The sequence below is a fragment of the Anolis carolinensis genome, chromosome 1 (genome assembly GCF_035594765.1).
Source record: "Anolis carolinensis isolate JA03-04 chromosome 1, rAnoCar3.1.pri, whole genome shotgun sequence".
Lineage (NCBI taxonomy): Eukaryota > Metazoa > Chordata > Lepidosauria > Squamata > Dactyloidae > Anolis > Anolis carolinensis.
The window spans coordinates 238,346,827-238,373,571 of record NC_085841.1 but is presented as its reverse complement, the minus strand read 5'-3'; the positions used below and the strand labels follow the sequence as shown (position 1 = coordinate 238,373,571).

The 26,745-nt window shown below is 42.1% G+C and overlaps 1 protein-coding gene across 1 annotated transcript in view; it reads left to right on the top strand.

Moving 5' to 3' along the window:
* The window catches only part of plekhg3 (pleckstrin homology and RhoGEF domain containing G3), a 41,432-nt gene that overhangs the window by 10,876 nt on the left and 3,811 nt on the right, over positions 1-26,745 (top strand). The window contains exons 2-18 of the mRNA XM_062967217.1: positions 2,432-2,790; positions 3,917-4,017; positions 6,574-6,643; positions 6,875-6,921; positions 7,869-8,019; positions 9,156-9,287; positions 12,224-12,406; positions 13,324-13,416; positions 14,109-14,195; positions 15,184-15,217; positions 15,897-16,001; positions 18,707-18,796; positions 20,580-20,618; positions 21,538-21,545; positions 21,864-22,172; positions 23,429-23,527; positions 24,472-25,960. Of these exons, the coding sequence (XP_062823287.1) occupies positions 2,503-2,790; positions 3,917-4,017; positions 6,574-6,643; positions 6,875-6,921; positions 7,869-8,019; positions 9,156-9,287; positions 12,224-12,406; positions 13,324-13,416; positions 14,109-14,195; positions 15,184-15,217; positions 15,897-16,001; positions 18,707-18,796; positions 20,580-20,618; positions 21,538-21,545; positions 21,864-22,172; positions 23,429-23,527; positions 24,472-25,960 (3,325 nt within the window). The 5' untranslated portion in view covers positions 2,432-2,502. The remainder of the gene's footprint in view (positions 1-2,431; positions 2,791-3,916; positions 4,018-6,573; positions 6,644-6,874; positions 6,922-7,868; positions 8,020-9,155; positions 9,288-12,223; positions 12,407-13,323; positions 13,417-14,108; positions 14,196-15,183; positions 15,218-15,896; positions 16,002-18,706; positions 18,797-20,579; positions 20,619-21,537; positions 21,546-21,863; positions 22,173-23,428; positions 23,528-24,471; positions 25,961-26,745) is intronic.

Here is a 26,745-nt window from a genome sequence, read left to right as displayed (position 1 = left end):
TCCCTGAGCTAATGCTGGATGTAGCCTTTAGGTTGGTTCTTCTTTTTTTATTCTTCTTTTTTTCCTTATTGTATTTTTGACTTGAGAGTTTTCACTGGAAATGTTTGGTTAATTTCTCAAACTTTTTTTTTTAACTTCGATTGAAGTAACCCAGCATGACTTTGATGGATGCAAACACTTCTCTGTGCCCTTGGAATTTGCTCAGATGGACCTGTGTCTGATTCCCCCCCCCCCCCCCCAGTTCAGGGGTGCATCTACACTGTAGAAGTAATGCAGTTCAATACCACTTTAACTGCCATTACTTAATGAAATCACGGGAGTTGTAGTTTTACAAGATCTTTAGCCTTCTTTGCCAAAGAGTAGAAGTCCCTCCCCAAAATACAACTCCCATGATTCCACATCATTGAGCCATGTCAACTAAAGGGTGTCAAACTCCATTACTTCTACAGCAGTGGTTCTCAACCTATGGGTCCCCAGATGTTTTGGCCTTCAACTCTCAGAAATCCTAACAACTGGTAAGCTGGCTGGGATTTCTGGGAGTTTTTCTGAGAGACCCACAGGTTGAGAACCACTGTTCTATAGTGTAGATGCGCCCCATGTAATGCACAGAAGAGGAAAGGCTTTGTGTGACAGATAATGGACTTTGTGGTTGTCAAAGTATGAGCAGCATCTAAACTGGTCCATAAAAGTCTTTGATATCGGATCTTTCACCATACTTAATTGAAAGCGAGGGAATTTCTGAAACTTGTATAAAAAGGAAGCAAAGCAATTTTCCCCAAACACGTGTGTACCTTTTTTGGGGCACATGACTTGTGTTGGCCTGGCAACTATTGCCTGTGGCATAAATAGGCAGGTTCTACTCAACATGAAAGCTTGGCAGGGGATGAAGGTGTCCCAAGGAGAAGCTCTCCTTTTAATTCACAGCTACCTTATAGACATGCCAGCATTAAAGTAGTGCATTGTTTGTTTTCTTTGTGTAGCTCATACTTTATAATAAGATGTGAGTTTAGGTGCCAATAGCATGTCACAATATGTTAATGTGTCAACTGCAGAGTGCTTCAGATTTAAGAAATTGTTAAAGTTTACTTGAGTTTTTTTTTTTGTTTACCTTCAGGTAGTATTATGAAGTCACATTCTTACAGGGGTGCACTTAATATTACTGTTCTTAATCCAATTAAAACTCTGCTCTTAATACTAAAAAAATATGATGTTTTCCACTCTGAAAAGGTCTGTGTTGGGGGGAAAATGTTTTTTAAAAAAATGCTCTGAATGTTTAAGATGTGTTATTCATTTGAAATGAACAGGAAGAAACACATTTTAATATTTAAAACTACTACACAGTTATAACATGCAAAGAAACCAATTCATTGTTATCACAGACAGTTATTATTATTGGTGTAGCCCCTTTAGTTTTTTATCCTTATCTCATCTCCGCTTAAATTGCCCCCAGTAATCTCTTTGTGCAGCCAAGAAACATAAACTGGGAGATAGTATCTTTGCCTCATAAGAGCCAGTGAGGCCATGATTCAACTAGCACTGTTGTTAACAGAATCACCCAATCATCTTAAATCTCTTGTCTCGCTTCTTGAAACTGAATCTGTGTTTTCTGAAAACCTTGAATGAAACTTAGTCATACAGTTCTGCTTTCTAAGGGGAAGATTTCCCGAAAATCCCACTGACCAGAAAATGTGATAGTTAACATTAAGGCACATAGGGTCATATAGTTTTCTGTCCAGTAACTATAATTCCATCCTTGATTCTGGGAAGCTCTGGTCCTTCAGTCTCCCAGTAGATTCAAATCAAGGGAAAGCTCCATGAGAACCACCACTCCTCTTAACGTTCCCCCAGCAACAGCAAGATTATCCCTCTGGGCAGCTGAACCAGGATATCCCAAATGGGTGGCCCCCTATGAGGGTCTTCCTCCAGGGGCAAACCAAGAATGGGCAACTTGGAAGTCCCTGAACAGACTCAGGAGTAGAGTGGGCAGGTCAAAAGACAACCTGGCAAAATGGCACTATCTAGAAGAATCTGCCACCATGTGCGATTGTGGAGCAGAACAAACAACTTCGCATCTGCATGCTTGCCCACAATGCCCTGCCTCACGCAGAGGAAGAATTGTTTAAAGTTACAGACAATGTGGTTGCTGTTGCCCATTTCTGGTCTAAAATTATTTAGTCGTTTGTGCTCCCTCTATTTTATCAGTTTTATACTTATTTATGCAATGCTTTTGAGATGAAATAAATAAATCTTCTGGAACTGCCTATTCTCCTTTCATATACTTGATTCTGAATCAGTCATTTTTCTTGATGCTTTCATGTTTGATTCAAGGCAACACGTATCCTGTCACTTTCTCCAATTACCTATCTGTTGTAACTTGTTCGATTCAGCTTCACATTTCAATGGCATGCTTGTTCTCTCCCTCTCCTTGCAGAGTCCCATAAGTTCCAAGTTCCTCCCTATCCTGGCAGAAATGACAGGAGTCCAGAGCCTGCTTCTTCAAGCATGAACTCCTCTGAGCACCCTATGAACCAGCTGTCCGTATCTCCGACCAATGTTAGCCGCATTATGGAGGACTGGAGTGATCTGGCCCAAACCCCTGTGGATGCAGCCTCCCTGAGGACAGGACTTCTGCACAATGCCAACAACAACGCCTCCATGGGGCCCTGGCGAACCCTGAAGAGCCCGTCCCTTTCCTCTTCGGCCTCTAAACTCAGTTACCTGGAGCGCGTGGTGTTGGAGATCGTGGAATCAGAGCGCATGTACGTCCGGGATTTACGAAGTATTGTAGAGGTAAGTTGTCCTGCTTGGGTTACTTGATAGGATTGATTTTCTCAGTTTGCTGCTGTGGTGTGTCCTGGCATAAAGACTTCTCATCGTTCAATTCTGGGGATAAAAGGTTTCTTCGGTCTATCATAAGAAACCTAGGTTTGGGCAGGGGGTTTAGAGGCTCTGCTGAACTATCTTATTTACTCATTTATTTATTTGCTTGTATCCCACGTTTCTCCCACGAATGGGACTCAAAGCGGCGTACATAAAACCGCAACAAGTACCCAATACAAAATCCCTCATCCCACAACCCGACATGTGAATGATACATCACACAATGTATAAACCCAAATTGCAAAAATATAAATAAGCACAAAAAACACATATATGCTTGTCAGTTTAAAACTCTACACCTCGGGCCACTGAGGTTATCCTAACACATTAAAACATAAGCTGAACCAAGAAAGTCCCATCTGGCCAAGAAAGTCCCATTGTGTTCTGCTGAGTGTTCCTCTCTTATTAATGAGCACCACATTCCTTTGTAACAAGAGTGTATTGGTATTCCTTTTTATTCAGAAGCACAACATATTTATTAACTTTTTCACAGCATTTGAATAAAATGATTGTGGGTGTTCTTGTGGGTTCTATCTGTTTTAATGCCGCTGACCTTGTGGGTTACAGGATTTCGGGAATGGCAGCCACCCTTTCAAGTTTTACGTATGGAGTTTTTGGTGCTATTGAGTGCCTGGCAATTTGTAAAAAGAGCTCTGGGCCCTTCACATTTGCTAGGGTTAGGGGCACAGAACCCTACAATAGTGGAAAAACTGCACATTTAAAAAATACTTTTTAAAAAACTTGAAAAACCGCCTAGGAATCTCTAAGTCCTCCATTATGTCAAAGGTTTATTATAGAATTGCACTGGAGGACCTAAAGGTTTCTAGAAAAAATATATTAGTCAAATTCTTGAATAATCAAATCTGCAAAAGTCAAACCTGCAAACTGGAGGGCCAGCTGCACTCTTCCCCGGACCCTTGTCAAGGGTTACTACCATATCCATATAAGTAGGTGTGGTGGAGGGCTCCATAGTAGTTTTCTATTTGTTTGCTTTCTGTCTGTGTGGCAATGCTCATGGCATATTATGGCTTGGCAGAATTACTTGGGGAAGATCATAGACATGCAAGAGCTGCTGCTGCGACCAGAACAAGTCAGTGCTCTCTTTGGGAATATTGAGGATATCTACGAATTAAATAGGTGAGTATAGTTTATGCATTAGTCACTATTTCTCTATTACAGTAGAGTCTCACTTATCCAACATAAACGGGCCGGCAGAACGTTGGATAAGCGAATATGTTGGATAATAAGGAGAGATTAAGGAAAAGCCTATTAAACATCAAATTAGGTTATGATTTTACAAATTAAGCACCAAAACATCATATTATACAACAAATTTGACAGAAAAAGTAGTTCAATACACAGTAATGCTATGTAGTAATTACTGTATTTACGAATTCAGCACCAAAATATCATGATATATTGAAAACATTGACTACAAAAATGCGTTGGATAATCCAGAACGTTGGATAAGTGAGACTCTACTGTATTATTCTTTGATTGAAAAATAGAGCAGAAGGAGACTTCCCTAAAGGGTCCTGTTACAACAGTAGGACAGAAAAGAGGCTACCATGAGACTCGCCAGCTTGCGCTTCCTTATAGTCCTGCTCTTTTTTTGTCAGTCCAGCTATGGGCTCTTCTATACAGTCATATAACCCAGAATATCAGAAAATCACACAATATCTGCATTGAACTGGGTTATCGGAGTCCACACTGCCATATATTCCAGTTCAAAGCAGATAATGTGGGGTTTTATTCAGCTGTGTGGAAGGGGCCTATATTAACAGGTCTCACAAGCCAGCCATGCCAGGTCTATCTTGTTCCTTTTCAACACCCAATTTCATATATGGTGGGCCCTTGGTATCCACTGGATTTTGGTTCCATGATGTCCCTATGGATACTAAAATCTATGGATGCTCAAGGCCAATTAAATATAATGGTGTAGCAAAACAATTTCCCTCATATGAAATGACAATGTTTGCTTTTCCGATTAATAAAAAATATTTCCAAGCCATGGATGGTTGAATCTGTGGGTGCAGAATCTATGAATGTGGAGGGCTGGCTATACTGGCTTTAACTTTTACATCCCTGAAATGGAACTAGTTTACCAGAAAAACTGTTCTCTCAAACATGTACTTATTTAAACATTAAAATCTTCTTCTAAGGTCCTGTTTTGAGTTTCCCTGAGGTAGATAGTTTCAGCACGGGAACCCTTTAATGGTGTCATCCTGGTTAAAGAGTACTCTTCCTACAGAAGTTTCCCCAATGTCATCTTTATAGTTTCTTTGCTGCCAAATAAAACCTTTTTAAAAACAACATCTCAGAATCTGAAATGTTGATTGCATTGTTTTAGTGATTCAATGATAAAAAAAATCATTTCATATTGTACTTTAATGCTGGGTTTAATGTGGAACTGCTCAATCATCCATTCATCTATGCAGTGAATATATAAATGTTCAAATGGAATGTTTATTCTTTGCTGAGGCTGCCTGAGGACAGATGTTCTGTTGCAACAAACCTGTCGTGTACTTGAAATCCCTTTAAACCAGTGCTTCTCAACCTGTGGGTCCCCAGATGTTTTGGCCTTCCACTCCCAGAAATCCTAACGGCTGGTAAACTGGCTGGGATTTCTGGGAGTTGTAGGCCAAAACACCTGGGGACCCACAGGTTAAGAACCACTGCTTTATGGATGTTAGTAAGGATATCTATTGCTCACTTGCTGTTACCAAGCCATTTTTGCCTGAAAGTGTAGATGATAAAAATAATATTTTGATATCTCCATGTAAAGAATAATAAGCTTCCCTTTCCTTATATTCTGTCATTAGCTCCAAAATTCTTTCAGATCTGACCTGAAAAGTTTTCCTCATTTCTCAAGACTCCAAATAATAATAAGACTGTTTAATGCTTGGGGTTTTATTCAGTAGTGCTGGACTGTAATTAAGAAAGGTATTTTGCCACAACATCATCTTCTTGACATATTTGGCTTGACAGACCCTAGAACAGAGAAGACACAATTCCCTCTATATAAGGAAGCAGTTTGAAGAGGGGTTGTTTGAGTTCGCATTCCTTCCAGGTAACTGGATGTTTCGACATTTGTGTGGCAGCTCTATGACGCTTTGGTGTCCCACCTTTTCAAATTACGAGTTCCTCGGGGCAGAAATTGCTTCACAGCTTACGTTTGTGAATCATTCAATAAGGAGGATGAATCCCAGTATGTGGAAAAGTGACTTTTTTGGACTACAGTTCCTAGAGTTGTCCATAATGACCAAGGGGTTCTGGGACATATAGTCCAAGGCATCGCTTCTTTATGCTCTGCGGGAAATTCTATGGGTTTGGATCTTTAAAGGCCTTGAAAAAGGGGAACTGCAAAGAGTTTCTGAGTGGGGCAAGGCAGGATACCTGTTCTAACCAGAAGGTGTGTAACATCTGCTTTGTGTTTTTGACTCCGCTGGCGACAGTAGAAAGGACTGCGCCAGTCCAGGTGGGTACTATACCCAAATACTTTGCATGACCGGCTGCCCTGCATTTTACTTCTAAACTGGGGAATAGTGTGTCTTGCAGTTTGCCTGCAGCATGACCTCACCCATTTTTGAGTGTCTGTTCTGCTGTGTCCTAGAATACACTAAAGAAGACTATTTTGTATGTGGGTGTCTGGCCAACTGATAACTGACTCTTGCTCTCTCCATTTCTGCTCAGTGAGCTCCTGCAAGATCTGGACAGCTGCCACAATGACCCTGTTGCCGTGGCAAGATGTTTTGTGGACAGGGTAAGCGGATGAGAAGTTATTGCATTGTGACGAATCTCTGTCAGAGTAGTATAACAGGCGCTACTTCACTGTGCCATTGCTTTCCCGTCCTTATTGGAGTGAGTCCACTAAAGAGATGCGAGATTGTTCCAAAGAGACTAATGTTGGACATGCTTGAGGGCCAAGTGCTGCACAATTGAAATAAATGCTACCACATATTATTCACTTTCTCTTTCTCTTTTTCTTTCCCAGAGTCAAGACTTTGACATCTATACTCAGTACTGCAATAACTACCCCAAGTGAGTATCTTTTGAGATGCAGAAAGGAAGTAATCCTTCATATGCTTCCTAATGATAGCATTTTGGACATTTCCTTCTCTCCTAATGAAAACAGAAATGTGTTACATACAAGAAGCTTCTGGGCAGCCTCTGATTCTGGGTGTATGTATATAGGGTTGCTTATTTTTTGTTATTATGTGATCTCCAGCTGGCTCCGACTTATGGCAATCCTATGGCTGAGAAGCAGCCAAGAACCCTGGTTATTAACAACCCTGCTTCATGTTTTGCACACGCAGGGCCATGGCTTCCTACATTGATTCAAACCACTTCTGAACATTCCCTGCTGAAGAAAACCCTATGAAAATCTCCTGGATACCAGTATTAAAAAACGTCTAAAATCATGGCAATAAATAGTGAACAACACTCAAAAAGGGGAATTCAAGACAAGAAATAATCAGGGTCAACTAATCACCTCCCAACAAAGGATCCCCCCAGGCAGGATATAGCCAAGCTTAGAAGCTGCAAGGCTATTGAATGCTAATCAAGGTGATCAATTGCAACATTAACACTTGCCTCAAACAGACAAGAGTTCTTTATCCTATCCTGGACTTTCCACAGATATATAAACCACACCTGCCTAGTTTCCAACAAACATCACAACCTCTGAGGATGCTGCCATAGATGTGGGTGAAACGTCAGAAGAGAATGATTCTCTTCATATAGCCCGGAAAACTCACAGCAACCAAAAACTCCTATGATTACCATAAGTGGTTGCCTAGCTGTGACCAGAATTTTTTATCAGACATCTTGGTTATTGTTAGCAGCCTCCAGTTTCCAATTTGAGGCACTTCCCATGTAGCCCTTGGTTGAGTATTTGAGCCTATCTTTGCTTCTTAGGTCATCCTTGAGGTAATGCAGGAGGCTGTCTGCTTTGATGCCATTCATTTTCTTCTGGGTTCTCCCTCCAGCTCTGTGGCGGCTCTGACGGAATGCATGAGGAACAAACAGCTGGCCAAGTTCTTTCGTGAGCGGCAAGAGCAGATCCGCCATTCATTGCCCCTTGGCTCCTACCTTCTCAAGCCTGTCCAGCGCATTCTCAAATATCATTTGCTCCTTCAGGTGATACAACTTTCTTAAGTTGTCTGACTTTGTAGCTTTGAGATCCAAGCATATTATGAGATTTTTTTTTAATGCGGCATAATTAAACACTTTAGTTTCACTGCTGAATTTGTCCTCTGAGTGGTTTCCAATAAAGAATGATAAATCAAAATGTAAATAGAAGATAGAAAATAACAACAGAAAAAAATAAAGGCAGCATAAAACAAGGGAAGAATTCTCACAGCAACCCCAACATTTAAAATAAATGAAATACCTCTTTTTATGGCCATGGAGTTTGCCTTCTCCTGGATGAGTCACGAGTAGGCAGAAGTATATTGCGGGAATTATTTAGGAGTCTGGCTGCAGTTTACTTTAGGACCATTTTGAGTATTATGTTTCTAGCAGGGAATTAAGCATGCATCTCAGCTGGTATGTGTGCAGTAGTAAATCTTAAATATTTGTGGAAACAATAATGGATTTATCCAGTGGTGTATTTTACTCAATGGCTTCCATGAATGGAAGAAGCAAGGAGTCAGTTTTCATATACAGTAGAGTCTCACTTATCCAACATAAACGGTCCGGCAGAACGTTGGATAAGCGAATGTGTTGGATAATAAGGAGAGATTAAGAAAAAGCCTATTAAACATCAAAATAGGTTGTGATTTTACAAATTAAGCACCAAAACATCATGTTATACAACAAATTTGACAGAAAAAGTAGTTCATTACACATTAATGCTATGTAGTAATTACTGTATTTACAAATTTAGCACCAAAATGTCACAATGCATTGAAAACATTGACTACAAAAATGTGTTGGATAATCCAGAACGTTGGATAAATTAGTTGGATAAGTGAGACTCTACTGTATTTTCCTTTTCTTCTGCACTCTTTTACCTCCCATGCTGTTCCATAGAGCCCTCCATTCAATTGGAGCAGGTTTGGGAGCAAAGTCAAGGGCCTGCAGAAAGGAAGAAGAATTTAAAAATCATTATCACTTCTCCTCTACTAGTCAGAGATGTCTTGGCTTAGGTCAAAGAACCTTTTGTGAGCAGGAAGTCACCAGTATGTCTACACCTGAAACATTGGACAGGCAATCCATTCACTCAAGCTAGTTTTACAGATTGCTTTTCTTTATACCTGTTTTTCTCTCTCCAGGAGATAGCAAAGCACTTTGACATAGAAGAGGATGGCTATGAAGTGGTGGAAGAAGCCATTGACACCATGACCTGCGTGGCTTGGTACATCAATGACATGAAACGGAAGCATGAGCATGCTGTGCGGCTGCAGGTGATGGGAAAAGGGAAATTTGTCCTGGGCGTCGCCTGTAATGCTGCCTTTGGATAGCGGGTAGTGTGGTATATTCATAGTTTTCAGATATGTCAGGTGATGCCTGACTCCGGTTCATGGCCCCAAAAGGAAACTCAGATTATCTTAATGTTATATGCAGAATGGGACTGATTTGGGCAACACAAAGGCAACAAATTTATTTATTATTTACAGTATTTATATTCTGCCCTTCTCATCCCGAAGGGGACTCAGGGCGAATCACATTACACATATAAGGCAAACATTCAGTGCCTTAACATAGAACAAAGACAAAGACAAACGCAGGCTCCGAGCTGGCCTCAAACTCATGACCTCTTGGTCAGAGTGATTTGTTGCAGCTGGCTGCAGCTGGCTGCTCATCAGCCTGCACCACAGCCCGGGCCTTACAACAAATATACATTGTTGTATTGGTAATTTGCTGTCCTGCACTGCCCCCTCAAATATGTTGATGACTAAAGGGAAAAATATAGTCTAACCTTGGTATTTTGTGAATTTAAGTATCGTGGAGTTGATCATTTGCAAATTTGCCATCAATAATTAAATGTCATGGGGGGACAGTTTTTTGACCTACTGCAGGAAATCACAGATGACACACATAGATTTTAAAATGTAAAGAAAACAAAAAAAACTTCAGCAAGTCATGAATGCATAGAACATGTACTTTTGCTTTTTGTGTGCTAAATATGGTAAACAGTATTAAGAGCTAATTTTGAGAGACATCTACAGGTATTAGTGGCTCTTCCACTATCATGGGGATCCACTGCCCCTGGCAAATGTACTGTCAGTGTATTTTACTTTTATGTTGTAGATTTTTTTTAAAATACAGAAAACAACTAGCTTCATTCTTCGTATTTTTATAGTGTTCCGTTTCCCCTTTCTGTAATATTTAACTTATTGTTCTAGACTTTTGTGCAAACATGTTCTGTATTTTGTTGTATGTCCTGTTTCATACTCCTATTATTATTTCAGTCACTCCAGGGCTTATTCCATGTGATGTAAAGCAGTCATCTTCTGTCTTTTCTAACACAGGCCTTTTTTTAGATACAGCCTTACACTTAGGTTTTGCTTTTAATTTTTGTTTACATGTATCTTCATCTTTATCTTTTTTTGAGAAAATATAAAGGATGAAAGGGTTCCTGTATCTTTTAGTATCTGCCTAGCAAATGTAATATTGGTAGAGGTTTGTATCATGTTGTACAGAGTTGTATAAAGCTGCATCTGTTGAATTTCTCTTTTTATTCAGTGAGCAAATAGTTGTAACAAGTACTTCACCAACAGATCTAAGTTTAATACCTTTTTCTTCACTTTCCCATTTTTTGAATGCACACATTCTTAACTTCTCCCTTTTTGTATCTCATTATTTCAAGTCCCAAATTCAAATTATACCTCCATGAAGGTGGGACCCCACCCATGTCAACATTAATGCCAAAGAATGTGTTGTCAAAGGCTTTCATGGCCAGAATCACAGGGTTGTTGTGTGTTTTCCGGGCTGTATGAACATGTTCTGGAACATGGCCATACTGCCCGGAAAACACACAACAACCCAATGCCAAAGAACATTTTGGGAGTAAGTTCCTGACAAACTTCCCAACTGTTAAATGTTGCTGGGTGTTGACTTGATATTCATTGGTGTTTTAAGCCAATGAATTATCACCGTAGGGCATATAGGTAAGGTGTGGTTGCCAAGATGATGACATGTTGCCAAAGAAATAGGTAGTCATCCAGAAGACAATGTCAAGATGACGTTCATAGGATTATAAAATAACTATGGATGATAAAGAAAGAACATGTTGAAGACTACTGCAGAAGACTGTAGAAACCTATCAAAATTTAAGGAAGGCAGTGAGATCAAAACTATTTAAAATATTTTGTGTGAGCATGAGTGCTTTAAAAAAAAACCCAAAATATGTGGATTAGCTTCTGGCATGGGAGGTGTATAACAAATGCATATTTATTAGGTTTTTGACTGGAATGGACACAGAAGTTGCCAGTGGAATATCATCTAATGACACAGGAACTCGGATTGAATTATTGTTGTGATGCTGATTCTGGCTTTAGCCAGTGAAACTAATCTTCTGAATGCAGAGGGAATGTTTAAACATGGGGGTTAGAAATTAGAGCCGTACTGAATAGTTTATTAAAAGATTTGAGTATAAGTGAGTGAAAAAAGAGAAAATGTTTGGTACTTATATTCACTGCCCCCTTTAGAATCTATTCTAAAATTATCTGATGAGGCTAAAGTAATCTGCTGTCTCAGTTTCTGCTGTTGAAAGAACTTAGAAAATGTCAAAGAAAGTAGAAGAAAGATAGTACAGTTCTCTTTTCACAAAAGAAAGAGATCTTCTAGATAAGAAAACAGCTTCCGATTAGTTTTTGTTAATACTGCTGATTTGGAGACTATTATTTGCAAACAAAAATGATACATGAACTCTGGAGTAGATATCAGCTGAGGACTGAGAAAAAATAATGTATTCTATGCACTCATGTGTAGTTCCTTGACTGTTTTCTAAAATCTCAAATTGCTTAGTAACTGAATGACTTCTAGAAAGACATCATTGGAACTCTATTGCGAGGCAAGCAGTTTTAAATTAATACAGTTTCTAGATTATCTTGATAGTGATGTTGTTGTATGCCTTTAAGTCACTTCTGATGCATGACTTCTTTATGGCGAACTTGTCACTGGATTTTCTTAGTAAGATGTTCAGATGTAGGTTGCCTTTGCCTTCCCCTGTTGCTGAAAGCATGTGACTTGCCCAAGGTCACCTGGTAGGTTTCCAAATCTGAGTAGAGGTTTGTCTTCAAGAGTTGTTGTCCAATGCTCAAATCACAATACCTTGCTTCTTTTAACATTTGCGATATTTTACATTTCTCTGAGATCTTTATTTTTCCAATTACAGGAGATTCAGTCATTGCTCATTAACTGGAAAGGCCCAGACTTAACGACGTACGGGGAGCTAGTTCTAGAGGGCACCTTTCGTGTTCATCGTGTCAAGAATGAGAGAACATTCTTCTTGTTTGACAAGATGTTGCTGATAACAAAGAAGCGAGGTGATCACTATATATACAAAAGCCACATTCCAGTAAGTACATGTAAGGAAATGAATGTTTCTGTGCAATCTGTTTGTTTTGGTTTTTTGGGGGGTGAGAACAGAGTTGGTGGTATCTCAAGTATCAGTCTAAGACCTAATAGATGAAAAGAAAGTTCATGCTTTGTTGAGCAATATTTCAACAGTATGAACAGATGTGTAATGCATGTGAATGGATGAACCAGTTCAGAGGGCCTCAAGCCAAACATGACTGTCTGGCTCTTCCCTGTGTGGCTTCCCCCCTCACAGCAGGGTCCTGTGAATAACCTAGTAGGAGAGAAGAACTGAAAGCAACTTTTTCAAAGGGACACTAACTAACAACATAATAAGAGATATATTCTTCCTCTTGTTCTCAGTAGTGTCATTTGCTTTGATTGTGATTGCAAAACCAAAGTGGCAATAACATTTCCAGACCCATTTTCAATAAGTATAAAAACAACAGGAGTGAGTATACTGATTTGTCTACAGTTCGATGACTGATCCTCTCCATATATGCACACAATTGTGGGAGCGCTATTGGATTATGTATCAATTGCAGTGGTGTTTTCTGACCCCCAGAACTTGATACAGAGCAGACTCTTTTAGGCTCCCAATTGTGCACTAGTCAATTCCATCTTCCTTTTGCTCTCACCAAGCCCCCATTCCCCCCTTTCTACTTGAGAACTATTTAAAATATATTGCTCTGTATATAGCCTATTCCTACCCAAAAGGCACAAGATCAGACCACAACGTATTTTTAATAAACCTCAAAATTCATTCCCTCATCACACATCATTTTTGGCCACCAGAAGACAATCATAGTAGCACTGCTTTAAGATGTCCTTCAGGGAAAGGGGCACCTGCTGCCAGGTTGCCTCTCTGTCCTTGTTGCTGTTGCCATTGAGGTTTTAAAGTGTGTCTCTTGCTTCCAGTGCTCCTCCCTGATGCTGATTGAGAGCACCCGAGACTCTTTGTGCTTCACGGTCACCCACTACAAGCACCGCAAGCAGCAGTACAATATCCAGGTGAGGAAATGAGCCATTGGCAGTATAAGAGGTGGGTGGGCAAAGAGCAAGCTAATGCAATTTTGAAGGAAGGGTGGCTGGCCAGTCTGCTTGTGCTGATGCTGGAGAAAGGCAAGTGATGAATGGGAATGAGAAGGCCTGGAGTAGAGGAAAGAAGTGTATTTCAGTCTGGCAAAAGCAAAGTTCAGGTATCTGTGATGGGATGAAAGGGACACGAGGCACGGAATTAAGGTCAGTTTGGTTAAAGGACCAAGTGTCATTTGCGTATGGAAGATGTCTGATGTGGAGAATGCTCAATAGAGATTGAAGCTCTTTAATACAGGAGAAGTTGGGAATTATAGTGTGTACATTTCAGTGATAAAACAAATGATGTGACTCAAAATTATTATTATTTTACTTTATTTATGCTCCACCTTCCTCCCCAAGGGGACTCAAGGTGGCTAACAGTCATATACTTTGTTTAATTTAAACCAAAGCAAATACAAAAAATCAAACAAACAATTAAACAGTATTGTGTGTGTTAGGTTAAAAATACATTTAAAATATAAGAAATACAATTAAAGTGCATTTTAAAGCACCCAGTCTGCCCAAAATCCCACCCACAACTTTCCCAGCAATGTGCCTCTAAGTTATGTCATGGTCAGATAAGTCCCAACCTTTCAAATTCAAGGAGTGTACATTTTTGTTGCCAGGCTAAATCAGGGGAAGAGAAGCGTGTCTGGACTCACCATATCAAGCGTTTGATCCTGGAAAATCACCATGCCATCATCCCTCAGAAAGTAAGTGGCACTTCTCCTCTGTGTGTCTGCAGGATGGGGCTGGAAACCCCTTAGTAGTGTTTTGCTGTTCTTTATAGCAGGAATGGTCAGTTTATGACCTTCCAGAGATTATTTGATTGCTGCTTTTATCAGCTCTTACCACTTACTATGCTGTTTGGGGCTGCTGGGTGCTATAGTCCAGCATCCGGAGGGTCACACTTTCTTCAGTCATGGAATAAAATTTCATTATATCCACCTTCTAGCATTGTCTGTATGTCTGTGCCTTTAAGTTTCCTGTTGACTCATGGTGACTTCATGAATTTCATAGGGTTTTCTTAGGCAAGGAATACTCAGGGGTGGCTTATACCAGTTTCTTTCCTCTTAAATATAAGCTACAGTACCTGGTATTGATTGGTGGTCTCCCATCCAAGAACTAAACAGGGCTGATTTATACTTAGTTTCCAATAACAGATGGGACTTGGTGCGTTGGGGTATATGTCTGTTTCTAGGTCATGCCTATGAACATGCCCATATTTGCGAGCCTGTTTGACTGTGTTTATTGAATCCCCCAAAGATTGTTTGTGCTCTTCTACAGAGGACTAAAAACTCCCATAATAATGAGTCTGATAGCTTGGGTGTTTGGGCTTTTGTCTAGTTATCTCCCACCCTGGAACTTCCACAGATAAATAAATCTCACTAGCCTAGTTTCCAATAGGCCTTACAACCTCTGAGGATGCCTGCCATAGATGTGGGTGAAACATCAGGAGAAAATGCTGCTTCTGGAACATGGCCATACGGTCTGGAAAACTCACAGCAACCCAAAGGGATGAGTGGTTTAGAGAAGTTGCAAAGGTAGAGGAGGTTGGGGAAAACATCTCTGCCTTCCCTCTTCTTTGTCTCTTATTTGGTTAAGAAACAGAAAAAGGAATTTCCCTGTTTTTCTAAGCTCCTAGTTCAGAGCTTTCATTTTTTCTTATGCTGAGTGTTAATATTTTTTCTCTCTCTCCAGGCCAAGCAAGCCATCCTGGAAATGGATTCATATTGTAAGTTTCCACTCGTCCTTTCTCAAAAGTCTGTTTCCTGCATCCTTCTTCCTGTCTGCTCCGTCATCGACAGATTACTCCAGTACATATGGTGAAATATTCCCACTTGAGGCTAGGAGTGTACTCTGCCTCCTAGGGGCAGATTTTGTCACCTGGTTTGGGAAATTTTCATGGTAATGTAAGCAAGAATAAGCACAATAAAATGTACAGTCCCTTCTCAAAGGGCTCAGTCTTGTAGAGCCAACCCTACTGTTAGTCAGAGTGAGGCAAGTGTTTTAAGCAACAGTTGTGAAAAGACAGTAAATATTTATGGGTTTTTTTTCTGTGGAGAGTACAGGAGAGATGCTTATGAGACTTTCTACCTCCAATGACAAAACTATTTAGTGAAAGAGGGCACCATGCGCCTTGAGTTTGGGAGCCAAGGGTGCCTTTGGCAGCTCTGCCTTGGGTAGCAGAATGTCTTGAGGCGGTTCTCTGTCTCCTCTAATTGAACAAGATTAACACCTTCCTTGTAAGAAATGAACCAGGAGAAATGAACTTAGTTACCTTTGCTGCTACATGTAAGAAAGTCAGAGGCTTGCAAGAGTGAATAAAATTGGGGTTGGCTTGACTCACAAAGCTTGTGGTCTAGTTAGGCCAGTTAGTAGCTTATTCTTACTCTCCTGCCTCTTCCTTTCAGATCCTGCTCGATACAAATACAGCCCAGAGCGGTTGAAGAAGTCCTGGTCATGCCAACCTACAGAAGACATTCCTCAGCAAGCCCGGCAGGGGCGCCGCCAGTCAGGTAAAGAGGATGTGGGCTGGAAATGTCCCTATTCTAGTTAGGAACATGGTTCGTAATCATCATTGTGGCATATCTCATGTCAGTTGTTGTTTATGTTTGTTTGTCAAGCAGCACTTGCTTGAAGGATAATGATGCCCAGATTATTCCCTGGAGGCTTTAGGCTACAACTGTGGTATTTTCATTCATGGCTCATCCATCAACCTGTCTTATTTATTGACAAAATTGTTCTTCCCTTGCATATTTTACCCTGTAGTACTGAGTCAATGTGTTGTAGTGGTTTGAGAGTCAGACTATGACCGTGGAGACTAGTGTGTGACCAGCCATGCTAACTTTGGGCAAGTTACACACTCCCAACCTTAGCTGAAGGGAGTGGGAAGCCCTTTCTGAACAAATCTTGCTCTGGAAACCCCCAGATAGGTTCACCTTACAGTCATCGCAAGCAGGAAATGATGCGAATCCACACAACAACAAGTACCGTACAGCTGACAGGTGTTCAGATCTGCTCTGCCAAGAGGCCTAATGATCTCTGGCACAGTTGACAGAGGATGAGTGAACAGAGAACTAAGTGGACATGGTTATTTATTTGGGATAGTTTGGGGAGAATTTTTGCCTCAGTGTCACTATGAACTTGTCACCTCAGCTTCAGAAGCAGACAATTCAGCATATAAAATCGTTAGAACAGACTGAAAGTTGGGTCCTAAGTAAAGGAACAGGATATCAGGAGAAAAAGCCTGGGAACTCTGTGTGTCTCACCTAAGGCTGTGATAATTGAAAAGAGCCTTTGGGATGGTCAGTATGCAGCTTGACTCGCAGAAAACAGAGCCATATCATTGCACAAGGTCTGAAAGACTGTTCCATAGTGGAAATGAAATGACAAGAGGCCCTGACTACAGTATTTGCACGTTATACCCATGCCATATAGTTGGTGCTACCTGCATATGTCTTACCTGGATTTTGAAGTAAATGTATGCAATTAAGGCTCCTATAATATCTAATAATGACACTATTCTTACTGTTATTATGTTATTGCTATTCTTGTAATCATCATCACTTTTTCATTCTTTTACCAGCCTAGCACCAGAATTACTTTGTAAATGTCAAAACAACTAAAAATTGGGTTGCTGTGAATTTTCTGGGCTGTATGGCCATGTTCCAGAAACATTTTCTCCTAACGTTTCATCCACATCTATGGCAGGCATCTTCAGAGGTTGTGAGGTCATGAAAACTTTCGACAACACAACTAAAAATTTACATCATACGAAAGTTTAAAACGGACTAAGACAGCAATAAAATTATAGGGAGTTAGACTATTAAAAAGAACAGCATATCACATGGGAGGCCCTTTCCTCTGAGCAGTCAGTTCACAAAGGCCTACTGAAACAAGAAGGTCTTCCCTTGCCTGCTGAGGAAGCCACCAGTGCAACCCTCCTATGAAGGGAGTTCCAGGGACTGGAAGGCACCAAAGCCTCACCTCGTGTGTCTTCACATAATGTCCCAGGTCAAATGTGAAATGCAGAAGAGAACCCTCTCCATACATCGTGTGTATACATGAGAGGCTCTCTCTCTCTCTCTTTTTTGTCGTTTTTATTTCATTTTCACACTTTTATATCATAAGAGTGGGGGGAATGTCTAAGGAAAGTATAACAAGTTGTTTATGGAATTTTGTTAGTAAGTTAGGTCTATCCATAAGTCTAATGTATTTCAAGAATGAGGAAGAGTTTTTTTGTTATACATATTCTATTTTTTGAAGCAATTCCGTTCACAATGTCTTTTGTTTAGGAAAAACAAAACTATTTTTTTTTGGTTTTTTTATTCCATTTGTTGTTTTTTTTGTTGATCTTCTTTCTTCTTATATTGTCTGTCTCACATTTTGAAGTGTCCAGACTTCTCCTTATCTATTTCAGATGACAGGTTCTCTGAGACCAATATGTGGCTACAGTACTAGTGGTTCTCAGCCGTGGGTCCCCCGGTGTTTTGGCCTACAACCCCCCAGAAATTCCAGCCAGTTTACCAGCTGTTAAGATTTCTAGGAGTTGAAGGCCAAAACATCTGGGGACCCACAGGTTGAGAACCACTGGATATATGAAAGATGTTGAATAGAGGGCAGTGGCTTTTGTGGCAATCCTGGATCATTTTCCCTGGGAGATGGCAAATGTTAGTGCAGAGCTGACCTGGCAATACCATTCAATAACTTTTGGTAGAAATAGCTAAATAAACAGCTGTTGGGTGTCCCAGAAACCTCTTGCTGGACATTTCTTATAAAGAGAGTGGTTGAACCACTGAAGGATTTGTGAGTTTGCATATGGTCCTGATCACTCATATCCTGGGCTAAACATATAATTCTTAGTCACTCTCCACCCAGCACCTACTTCTACTAAATGCCTAAAGGGTTTTTTGGGGGGGGGGGAGGGCAGTTGGTGCCAACTGGTAGCTCCCTCCTGATGACTTACAACAGCATAATTGTATTGCCTCCCAGTGCCTTGGAGCACCACATCACTGCAGTTACATGGCCACCACAGTTTGCTCATTAGGTCTTCTATGAAAGAGGACTTGGGACAATAGTATCAGTAGCACACACTTGATGCTGACACCAGCCCTGCTCCACTCTTTCTGTCAGAGGGATGTTCAAGTATGGTGGAAGGCTCAGTGATGTTGGATGGGAGAATGGCTCTAATGGGTATTATTATCTTATGTCCTATCCCTAGAACCTTTCCATGGCAAAAACAGTTCCCAGAAGTTCCTAGAAGGATTCCACAGCTTTGCCATGACAAGGCTGAAAAGCCGCAGAAGATCGGGTGCGAGAGCTGTGGTGGTTCAGCATGGGGCTGCCTGCATTTTGGTGTGGTGGGGTTGGGATCTCGTGACGAGACGGCTTTTGAAGGGAGGTTATTGGCACAAAGCTGGTTCTGTGCTTGGCAGAACATGCCTCTCAGTCCTTGGCAAAATGCAGCAGGAGGCTACTGCCTGTAAAAGTCTTTTGTACCAGGCTCTCTGTATTCCAAATACCCACAAATTGGGAATCAGACCCAGAATCTGGAAATTTGAGAAGCCTCACTTGGGGTTGTTTGTTTTAAAAATTTGTATTACTTAGTCTTGTTGATATTGGGAAAATATGGAAAGGAGTCCCAAAAATATCACAAGCCCCAATGGGACCAAACATGCGTTGAAGCCAGAAAATAAAATTTTGTTCCCCTGCCCAAGCCTTGACTTCACATTAAGCAGTTTGCTGGCCCCTGGAGCACGACCACATTTGGTCTTTCCCTGACCACCACCTCCCCACCCCTTTAGAAATGGTGATCTTCAGAATGGAGTAAATCCTTCAAGATTACCTCATTCTAATTGCAGGATGTGGGTTTGGGGAGAAGAATTAGGAGTTTTAAGTTCATATTGTCAATGTTATTTTTTCCCTGTACTACAGTGGTTCTCAAGCTATGGGTCCCCAGGTGTTTTGGCCTACAACTCCCAGGAATCCCAGCCAGTTTACCAGCTGTTAGGATTTCTGGGAGTTGAGGGCCAAAACATCTGGGGACCCACAGCTTGAGAACCACTGCTGTACTAGGACTCAAGGCAACTTAAAGGTAAAGGTTTTCCCCTGATATCAAGTCCAGTCATGTCCGACTCTTGGGGTTGATGCTCATCTCCATTTCTAAGTTGAAGAGCCAGCGTTGTTGGTAGACACCTCCAAGGTCATGTGGCCAGCATGACTGCATGGAGTAACGTTAGCTTCTCACTGGAGCGGTACTTAATGATCTACTCACATTTGCATGTTTTCTATCTGCTAGGTTGGCAGAAGCTGGGCCTTGCAGCACGAGCTTACATATGGTTAAAACCAGTATGGGTTAAAACTATGCAAAACATAAGTTTATATGTATATTATCTAAAACAATTAATCAGTCTATAGAGTTAAAACTACAGTTGGCCCTCCGTATCCATTCATTTACAACAATGGGACTTGAGCTTCAGTTGATTTGGGTATCCACTGGAGGTTTTGGAACCCCAGTGCATCCCAAGGGGGTATTTAAAAACCATTAAGATTTGTTTAAAAGGTAGAATATAAAATAACATAACAGTACACCATTAAAAGCCTTTCTTGGTCACTTCCTAAAATCCTGGCAGAGCAGAAAAATTTGCACTTGCTAGTGAAAGGGTAGCAGGGAAGGAGCTGTCCTAGCATCCCTAGGGATAGGGTTTCAAAGTTTTGGAGGAGCCACCAAGAAGGCCCTCCCACTTCTATACCTGACCATACTGAGAGAACAATAGGAAGGGATGGAGAATGTTGATGTTGTTATTATTTTTTAAAAATCCAATAATATTTTTGGCCTCTTGGCTTGTTCAGAGGCTGGCAAATTGAATTGGTGGTGTTCTCTGAGAGGCATGTTCTCCACAACCCAATGTTGTTTTGTTCTCCACTCGGGTGCTTCAGGTGTTGCCTTATAGAAGGGGAAAGGTTGTGGGCTAATGCTGGTGCTGTTTCCCCCTCCCGCCCACTTGCCAAGGAAAACAACTTGGGTGCTTTTGGGTTCTGGACCAGCAGCTGCATTTCTATGACTCATCTTCCAAATTCTGCTTTTCTCACAGAGCCAACGAAACAGATCCTCAAGCAACTCAGCAGCAAAGGTGAATGAATTTGTCCTTTTGCTCCCTCACTTCCAGCATAGGGGAGGAAGCTCTGAGTCGGTCATGTTGGACTGGTGAATCTGGATATTGTTTTCCAAAGCCATAATTTCCTCAAGTTCTGGAGCAGCTCTGAGCACATGACACACCCTACATACTAAGCAAGAATAAGGCAGATTTCCCTGATTTATTATGGTATAGTGGGGTTGGTGGCCTCAGTGTGTTTATGTGAGAGAAAGTGGGAGTGCCCACTATTTTCAGTGTTGGGCCAACTCAGTTGTGGCATGGGTCAGAAGGAAAGAAAAAACTTGGTTTTGGGACCAGGCTTTTGGAGAATAGCTTAGTGCAATAATCAATTTAGTACATGTGCAATGATTACGGAATGGCCTCGGATTACGGCTTTTGGATAATATGATTTTAATGCTGAATGTAATGTTTTTAAATATGTATGAATTTTAGCTTATTTTGTATTATTAAGGCATTGAATTAATTGCCATGTGTAAGCCACCTCGAGTCCCCTTTGGGGTAATGAAAAGCAGGGTATAAATAGGTAAATAAATACATAAAATAATGGGTATTTCAACAATTTATTAGGGTGCCAATGTAGTCCTCATTGCACAGAGAGCTTCTCTCTTTTACCCAATCATTCCTTTAGCAATTTCCTGTGATAGATCTATAGTTGACCCCGATTTTCTCAAATTTCCACTAATATCTAGCATGGCATCACAGACTTTTCCCCAAATTGCTTGGAGCTTTTGTGAGAAATACAACTGAAATGGAGGTTGGAGGCAGGGACCATCACATACAATTCATGAAGGAAGAATACATTACTTGGTCAAGAAACTGGCACCTAACCATTTGCTTAAATGCTGCTTTTCTTCTTTGTGTTTTCATTTTACATGTGCGGCAAATCTGGAAATAGGACTAAAGGTAAGATCCAGAAATTTTGGAAAGAAGTCATGGAGGGAAACAAATAACAGCCTTCCATGTAAGAAGGAAAAAAGTGATGGGTAACTTGTAATAATTCCCTTCCAAAATGCTTTCCTCTGTGTCTTGATGTCCCCATTCCCATCCCTGGCTGGATGGCTGTAACTTCCCAAAAAGTGGGTAGGAAGTTCTCCCCAATTCTGACATTGGTGCTGCCTTTGCTTCCGAGCTGGTAGCAAAGACAGGTGAGGGCAAAAGCCCACCTCCCCATATTTCGGGGCCTTTCTAAAGGGAGCCCTTACTTGCCCCCACTTCAACTAGCACGCAGATAGTGATGGAGCCCTTTTGGAGTTTGGGGAACCCCCACAGCCCCCTAACAGCCAGGAAGAGGAGGAGGCAAATCTGCAGGCCCTCCCCCAGGAATTTCCAGAGGAATTGGCTGAAAGTGATGGCAGCGAGAAGGAGACGGGGCCAGAGGAGGAAGAAGAGGAGGAAGAAGAAGAAGAGGAGGAGGAGGAAGAGAGGCTGGTAGGAACGGAGCAGGTGGCAGACTTTGCAAGCTCCTTGATGGCAGTCCTCCACTGCTGGCACTATCGGGCCAACGCTTTGCTTTTCTCGTGGGGCAACACGGTGAGGTGCCTGTTCAGTCCCCCTGCCACACCTCCTTTCTGCATGGCTTGGTGCATGGCTCCTGGCTTCCTTCTGTTCTCCAGCTGATACCCCCCAGATCTTCCTCTATGTTGACATGGACTAGGTCCTGCCCCTTACAAATAGGCTCTGGCATGTGTATACCTGAAAAGAAGCAGCCACACACATACACACCCCTGCTGTTTAACCTCTTAAGTGGTTATACCTGACTGACTTGGAGCTTTATGCATTCCCCCATGGGCTAACATACTTTGTAACTTGTTAACCAAAGACACTCACTGGATTGTAATTGTATGTGTTTATGAATTCTTTGACTTTTGCTGGAAATGTTCTGCACCTTTGCCATTTAGCCATTGTTTAAGCACAATTCTTGACAAGTTGTGTTGTCTCTGCTGTGCCCTGCCCCCCTTTGGATCCTACCTTGTATGCCTTGCAGATGCAAGCAGTTTATAACTAGACTATTTAGCTGCTTGGACCAAATTATTGCAGGATAGCTAGAGAATCCATTTCTCGTAGGACTTGAGACTTCCCATAAACAAGGACACCAACACTTATGTTTGCCAAGTGTTAGCAAAGCTAGTGAGCAGTGATGGCGCAATGGGTTAAACCCTTGTGCTGGATTGACTGCTGACCTGAAGGTTGCTGACCTAAAGGTTGCCAGTTTGAATCCGTGAGATGGAGTGAGCTCCTATCTGGCAGCTCTAGCTTGCAATGAGTTAAACCCTTGTAGTGGCTGGACTGCTGACCTGAAGGTTGCCGGTTCAAATCCGCGAGATTGGGTGAGCCCCTGTTTGTCAACTCTAGCTTGTGGGGACATGAGACAAGCCTCCCAGCAGGATGGTAACACATCCGGGTGTTCCCTGGGTAATGTCTCTGTAGATGGCCAATTCTTTCACACCAGAAGCAACTTGCAGTATGTTCTCAAGTCGCGTCTGACACAATAAAAAAAAGAAAACCAAAGCTGGTTAATGTGGTTTACATTGCTGTGTGACTGAGTGAGAATATTGGACCTGTGCAGAAGCCTTTGAAGATCTTTAAGGAGGGCAAGGCAATCTTTCTGCCTTCTTTTTATAAAATGAGCTTATTAATGGCAATAAACTATATTTGATCAGGATTGTTAGATGGTTCAGAACGCTAAATGCAAAAGCAAAGCTGTCATGTCGAGTTGGTCAAACAGAGTGTCTCTTCAGAAGAACATGTGATCAATCTTCTAACAAGACTGTCTCTCTTTGGTTCAGGGCAAGCAGCACAAGGCACATGAAGGGCCCAAGCAATGCCAGTCTCCAGCCAGTAGTGAGAAAAACAGGGTCATGGAGACGTCCTCATCCATGCCGAAGGTGAGTAACTGGCTGGCTGCTGGGTGAACTGCTCCCTGGGTCAGTTCAGTTTGGGGCAACCAGGACAGGTTGTGTGATATTCATAGCCCTGGAACAGCCTGGAGACAAATCACCACTGGATCGTAGGATCTGCCATCTAGGGAAAATTCACATACTCTGCCTCATGGATGGCCTGGCTTGGCCCTGTCATACACTTCCAGAAAGCAAGAGGTGGAAATTGTCTTGCCTTCCAGATATGATTGAGCTGCAGGCTCGTCATCATAGCCAATGGATAAGAATGCTGAGAGTTTTGTTCAGCAACATCTGAAGGCTGCAGGACTCCACTCCTGCAATAGACAAACCATGTTAGCCCCAAACAATACTGGATGCAAAATGATTCATATTTGTTTCTTTTGTTGAGTCAAATTAGTGGTAGGTAGATTTACCGGCACAAAAGCCTGTGCTTGAAAGTAATACATTGAGCCCTAGAGCTGAGATGCCTCAAAGTAGGACAGGTTGAGCATCCCCTATCTGGAATGCCAAAACCTGAAATATTCCAAAGGTGGCTGAGAAAGTGACATCTTTTTTTCTGACGGTTCAACGCATACAAACTTGCTTCAAGCCCAAAATTTATTCAAAAGTAATGTGTATAAAATTACTTTCAATGCTATGTGTAAGAGATGTGTATGAAACATAAATAAATTTCACATTTAGACTTCTCTAAGATGATCTCATGAAGCACCTATATACAGATATTCCAAAATCTGAAAACTTCCAAAATTCAAAAGACTTTGGGACCAAGCATTTTGAATAAGGAGATATTCAGCCAGTAGTGGTTACCTTAGCTTCAATACTCACCTGTATCATCTGAATCTGTAATATGACTTGTTTTGGCATCTGTGATAATCAGGTATGCAAAAGATTATGTCGCCTCACCTGCTCTTCGTTTTTGACCGGTTCCCCAGGCTCGATCAGCCATGGAGCTCAATAGGATGTTGGAGATTTCTTCCTGCAAGGATGAGCACCCAGAAGAAATCAATTTGGACCCAGAAGCAGGTGCTCTAGATTCTCTCCTGGCAGGTCAGCATGAGAACCAGGATCAGGGTTTGGATGGTCTGGAGCCCATGGATAATGTGGAAGAGCTGAAGCCCCTCAGCAGTGAGGAGGAGGAAGAGGAGGAAGAGGATGACCGCCCAGCCCAGCCCAAGAGTATCCTCCCTTTCTCTGTGCTGGACCAAGCTAGCATCATTGCAGAGCGCTTTGCAAGCAGCCTCTCCCGCCGGAGCAGCCTGGCCCTTGAGGAAGGAAAAGGCTACCTGACTCCGACACAGGCCAGCCGGAGTAACAGCGTCCTGAGCCTGGAAGAGGGCGAAAAAGCCCCTTGCCGCCATAACAGCAGCAGCACCGCTGCCATTGACTCTCAGGGCTGCCTCCCAATGCAGGAAGCCTCGGTGGAGCTCAGCAACTCCTGCAGCGGGAGAGCCTCGCCTGGGCTCACTGAGCCTGATCGGGCTTCCTCATGCAGACGGAAGGAGTCCATGCTCTCCCAGCAAGACCGACAGCTGCTGGATAAGATCAAGAACTACTACGTCTATGCAGAACATCAGGATGCTGGCTTCAGCGTCAGGCGGAGAGAGAGCCTCTCCTACATTCCCAAGGGGGTGGTCAGGAATTCTGTCTTCCGGATCAATAGCCTCCCGCAGACGGAGTCTGACCAGGAGACGCTGAAGAGAAAGCAGCCCGGCCCCTCAAGCAGCAGCAATGGAACTGGACGAACGGCAGCCTGGGTACTGTCAAATAGGCCTGCCGTCGGGCCACAAGCATTACGCTCTGAGAGAAGCTGTGATGAAAGGCCTGCACCCATCACCGAAGCAGAGTTCAAGCCATCTACTGAGATGATTAAAGTCTGGGAAGAGATGGAGAAGCAGAAGAGAGAGGACCACTGGAATAGGAGGAGAGAGGAGGATGCCAGGCCAGGGCAAGCTAATGGGCAGGTGCCTGGTGGTGCCTCTGTACGGCGCTCTGAGCCTTCTTTGCGAGACAGACTTAGGAGGCAGGAGAATGGCTTGGACCTTCACGAGCCACTTTTCATCCTGGAGGATGAAGATCTGGGAGCCATAACAGAGGAGTCGGCTGTGCCCTCCCCTGAGAGCAAGTCGCCTGTGGAGCATGCCCCACCCTCAAAATTGCCCTGGAAACTCATGCAAGAACTAGGGGGGTTTGAGCAAGATCAGGGTCTCGCTCGGTTGCACCCCCGTATCATGCAGCTAGCCCATTTGACAGAAGCAGAGCTGGCAGAAAAAGTGAAGAACAAAGTTTACCAGCTGGCCCGGCAGTACAGCCTTCGCATCAAGGGCCACAAGCCCACAGCACATCGACGGCTTGCAGAAGTGGAGGAGGAGATGAAAGGCAATGCCTTGGCAGGTCAGCGGGACGCAGATAAGAAAGCCAAGGGTATGTATTGCCCAGAGAATTTCATGCTCTCACAGGCTATCTGCTGTTGTTCCTTTTATATCAATTGTGGCAATGCCTAGAACCCCAAACTGATGACAGAGTTTCGTATGAGAACAGGGAAAGCAGATGACTTCCTATTCTTTACTGTTTATATTTTAGATCAATAAATTGTCCTCTCATTGTTGTTGTTAAAAAGATAACAGCCTGTGAGAGAAATAAAGACAGATAAAGTGTAAAAACATAAAACAATTCTTAAAAATAATATGTAAAGGTTTTCAGAGACACACCAAAAATACTGAAAGCTCTTTATAGAAGTAACGGTAGTTTCTTTTTGCTTTGGGGTGTTTGTAGTCTGATGCTGAATTTTTGAATGTCACAGCCCAGTCTTCCAAAATGTACTGTTTGAGCTAACCCTGCAATAATCTCATTAGGTGTATTTGTTTATGAAGTTCTTAAGAGTCCGCAGAGGAGCTTGCAAAATGGAGCCCATCCAGTATAAAACTTTGTTTTAAGTAAACATTTTCATAATTTTAGGAAATATTAAAACAGCATCTTAAATCTAGATAGCAGGCAAGAATTGGCAAGATAGAATAAGGAAGTTTTGGAAACCCTAATAAAAGTGGCATCACCACCTCCCTCCTTCTTATATGTATATGTGTGTGTGTGTGTGTGTGTGCGCGCGCGCGTGCGTGTAAGAGAGAAGGAAGGAGAGAGAAAGAGAAATTCTAGACCTTTAATTATTACCCAAATGTAACTTCCATTCAGGACTCCTTAGTTTGAGCAGC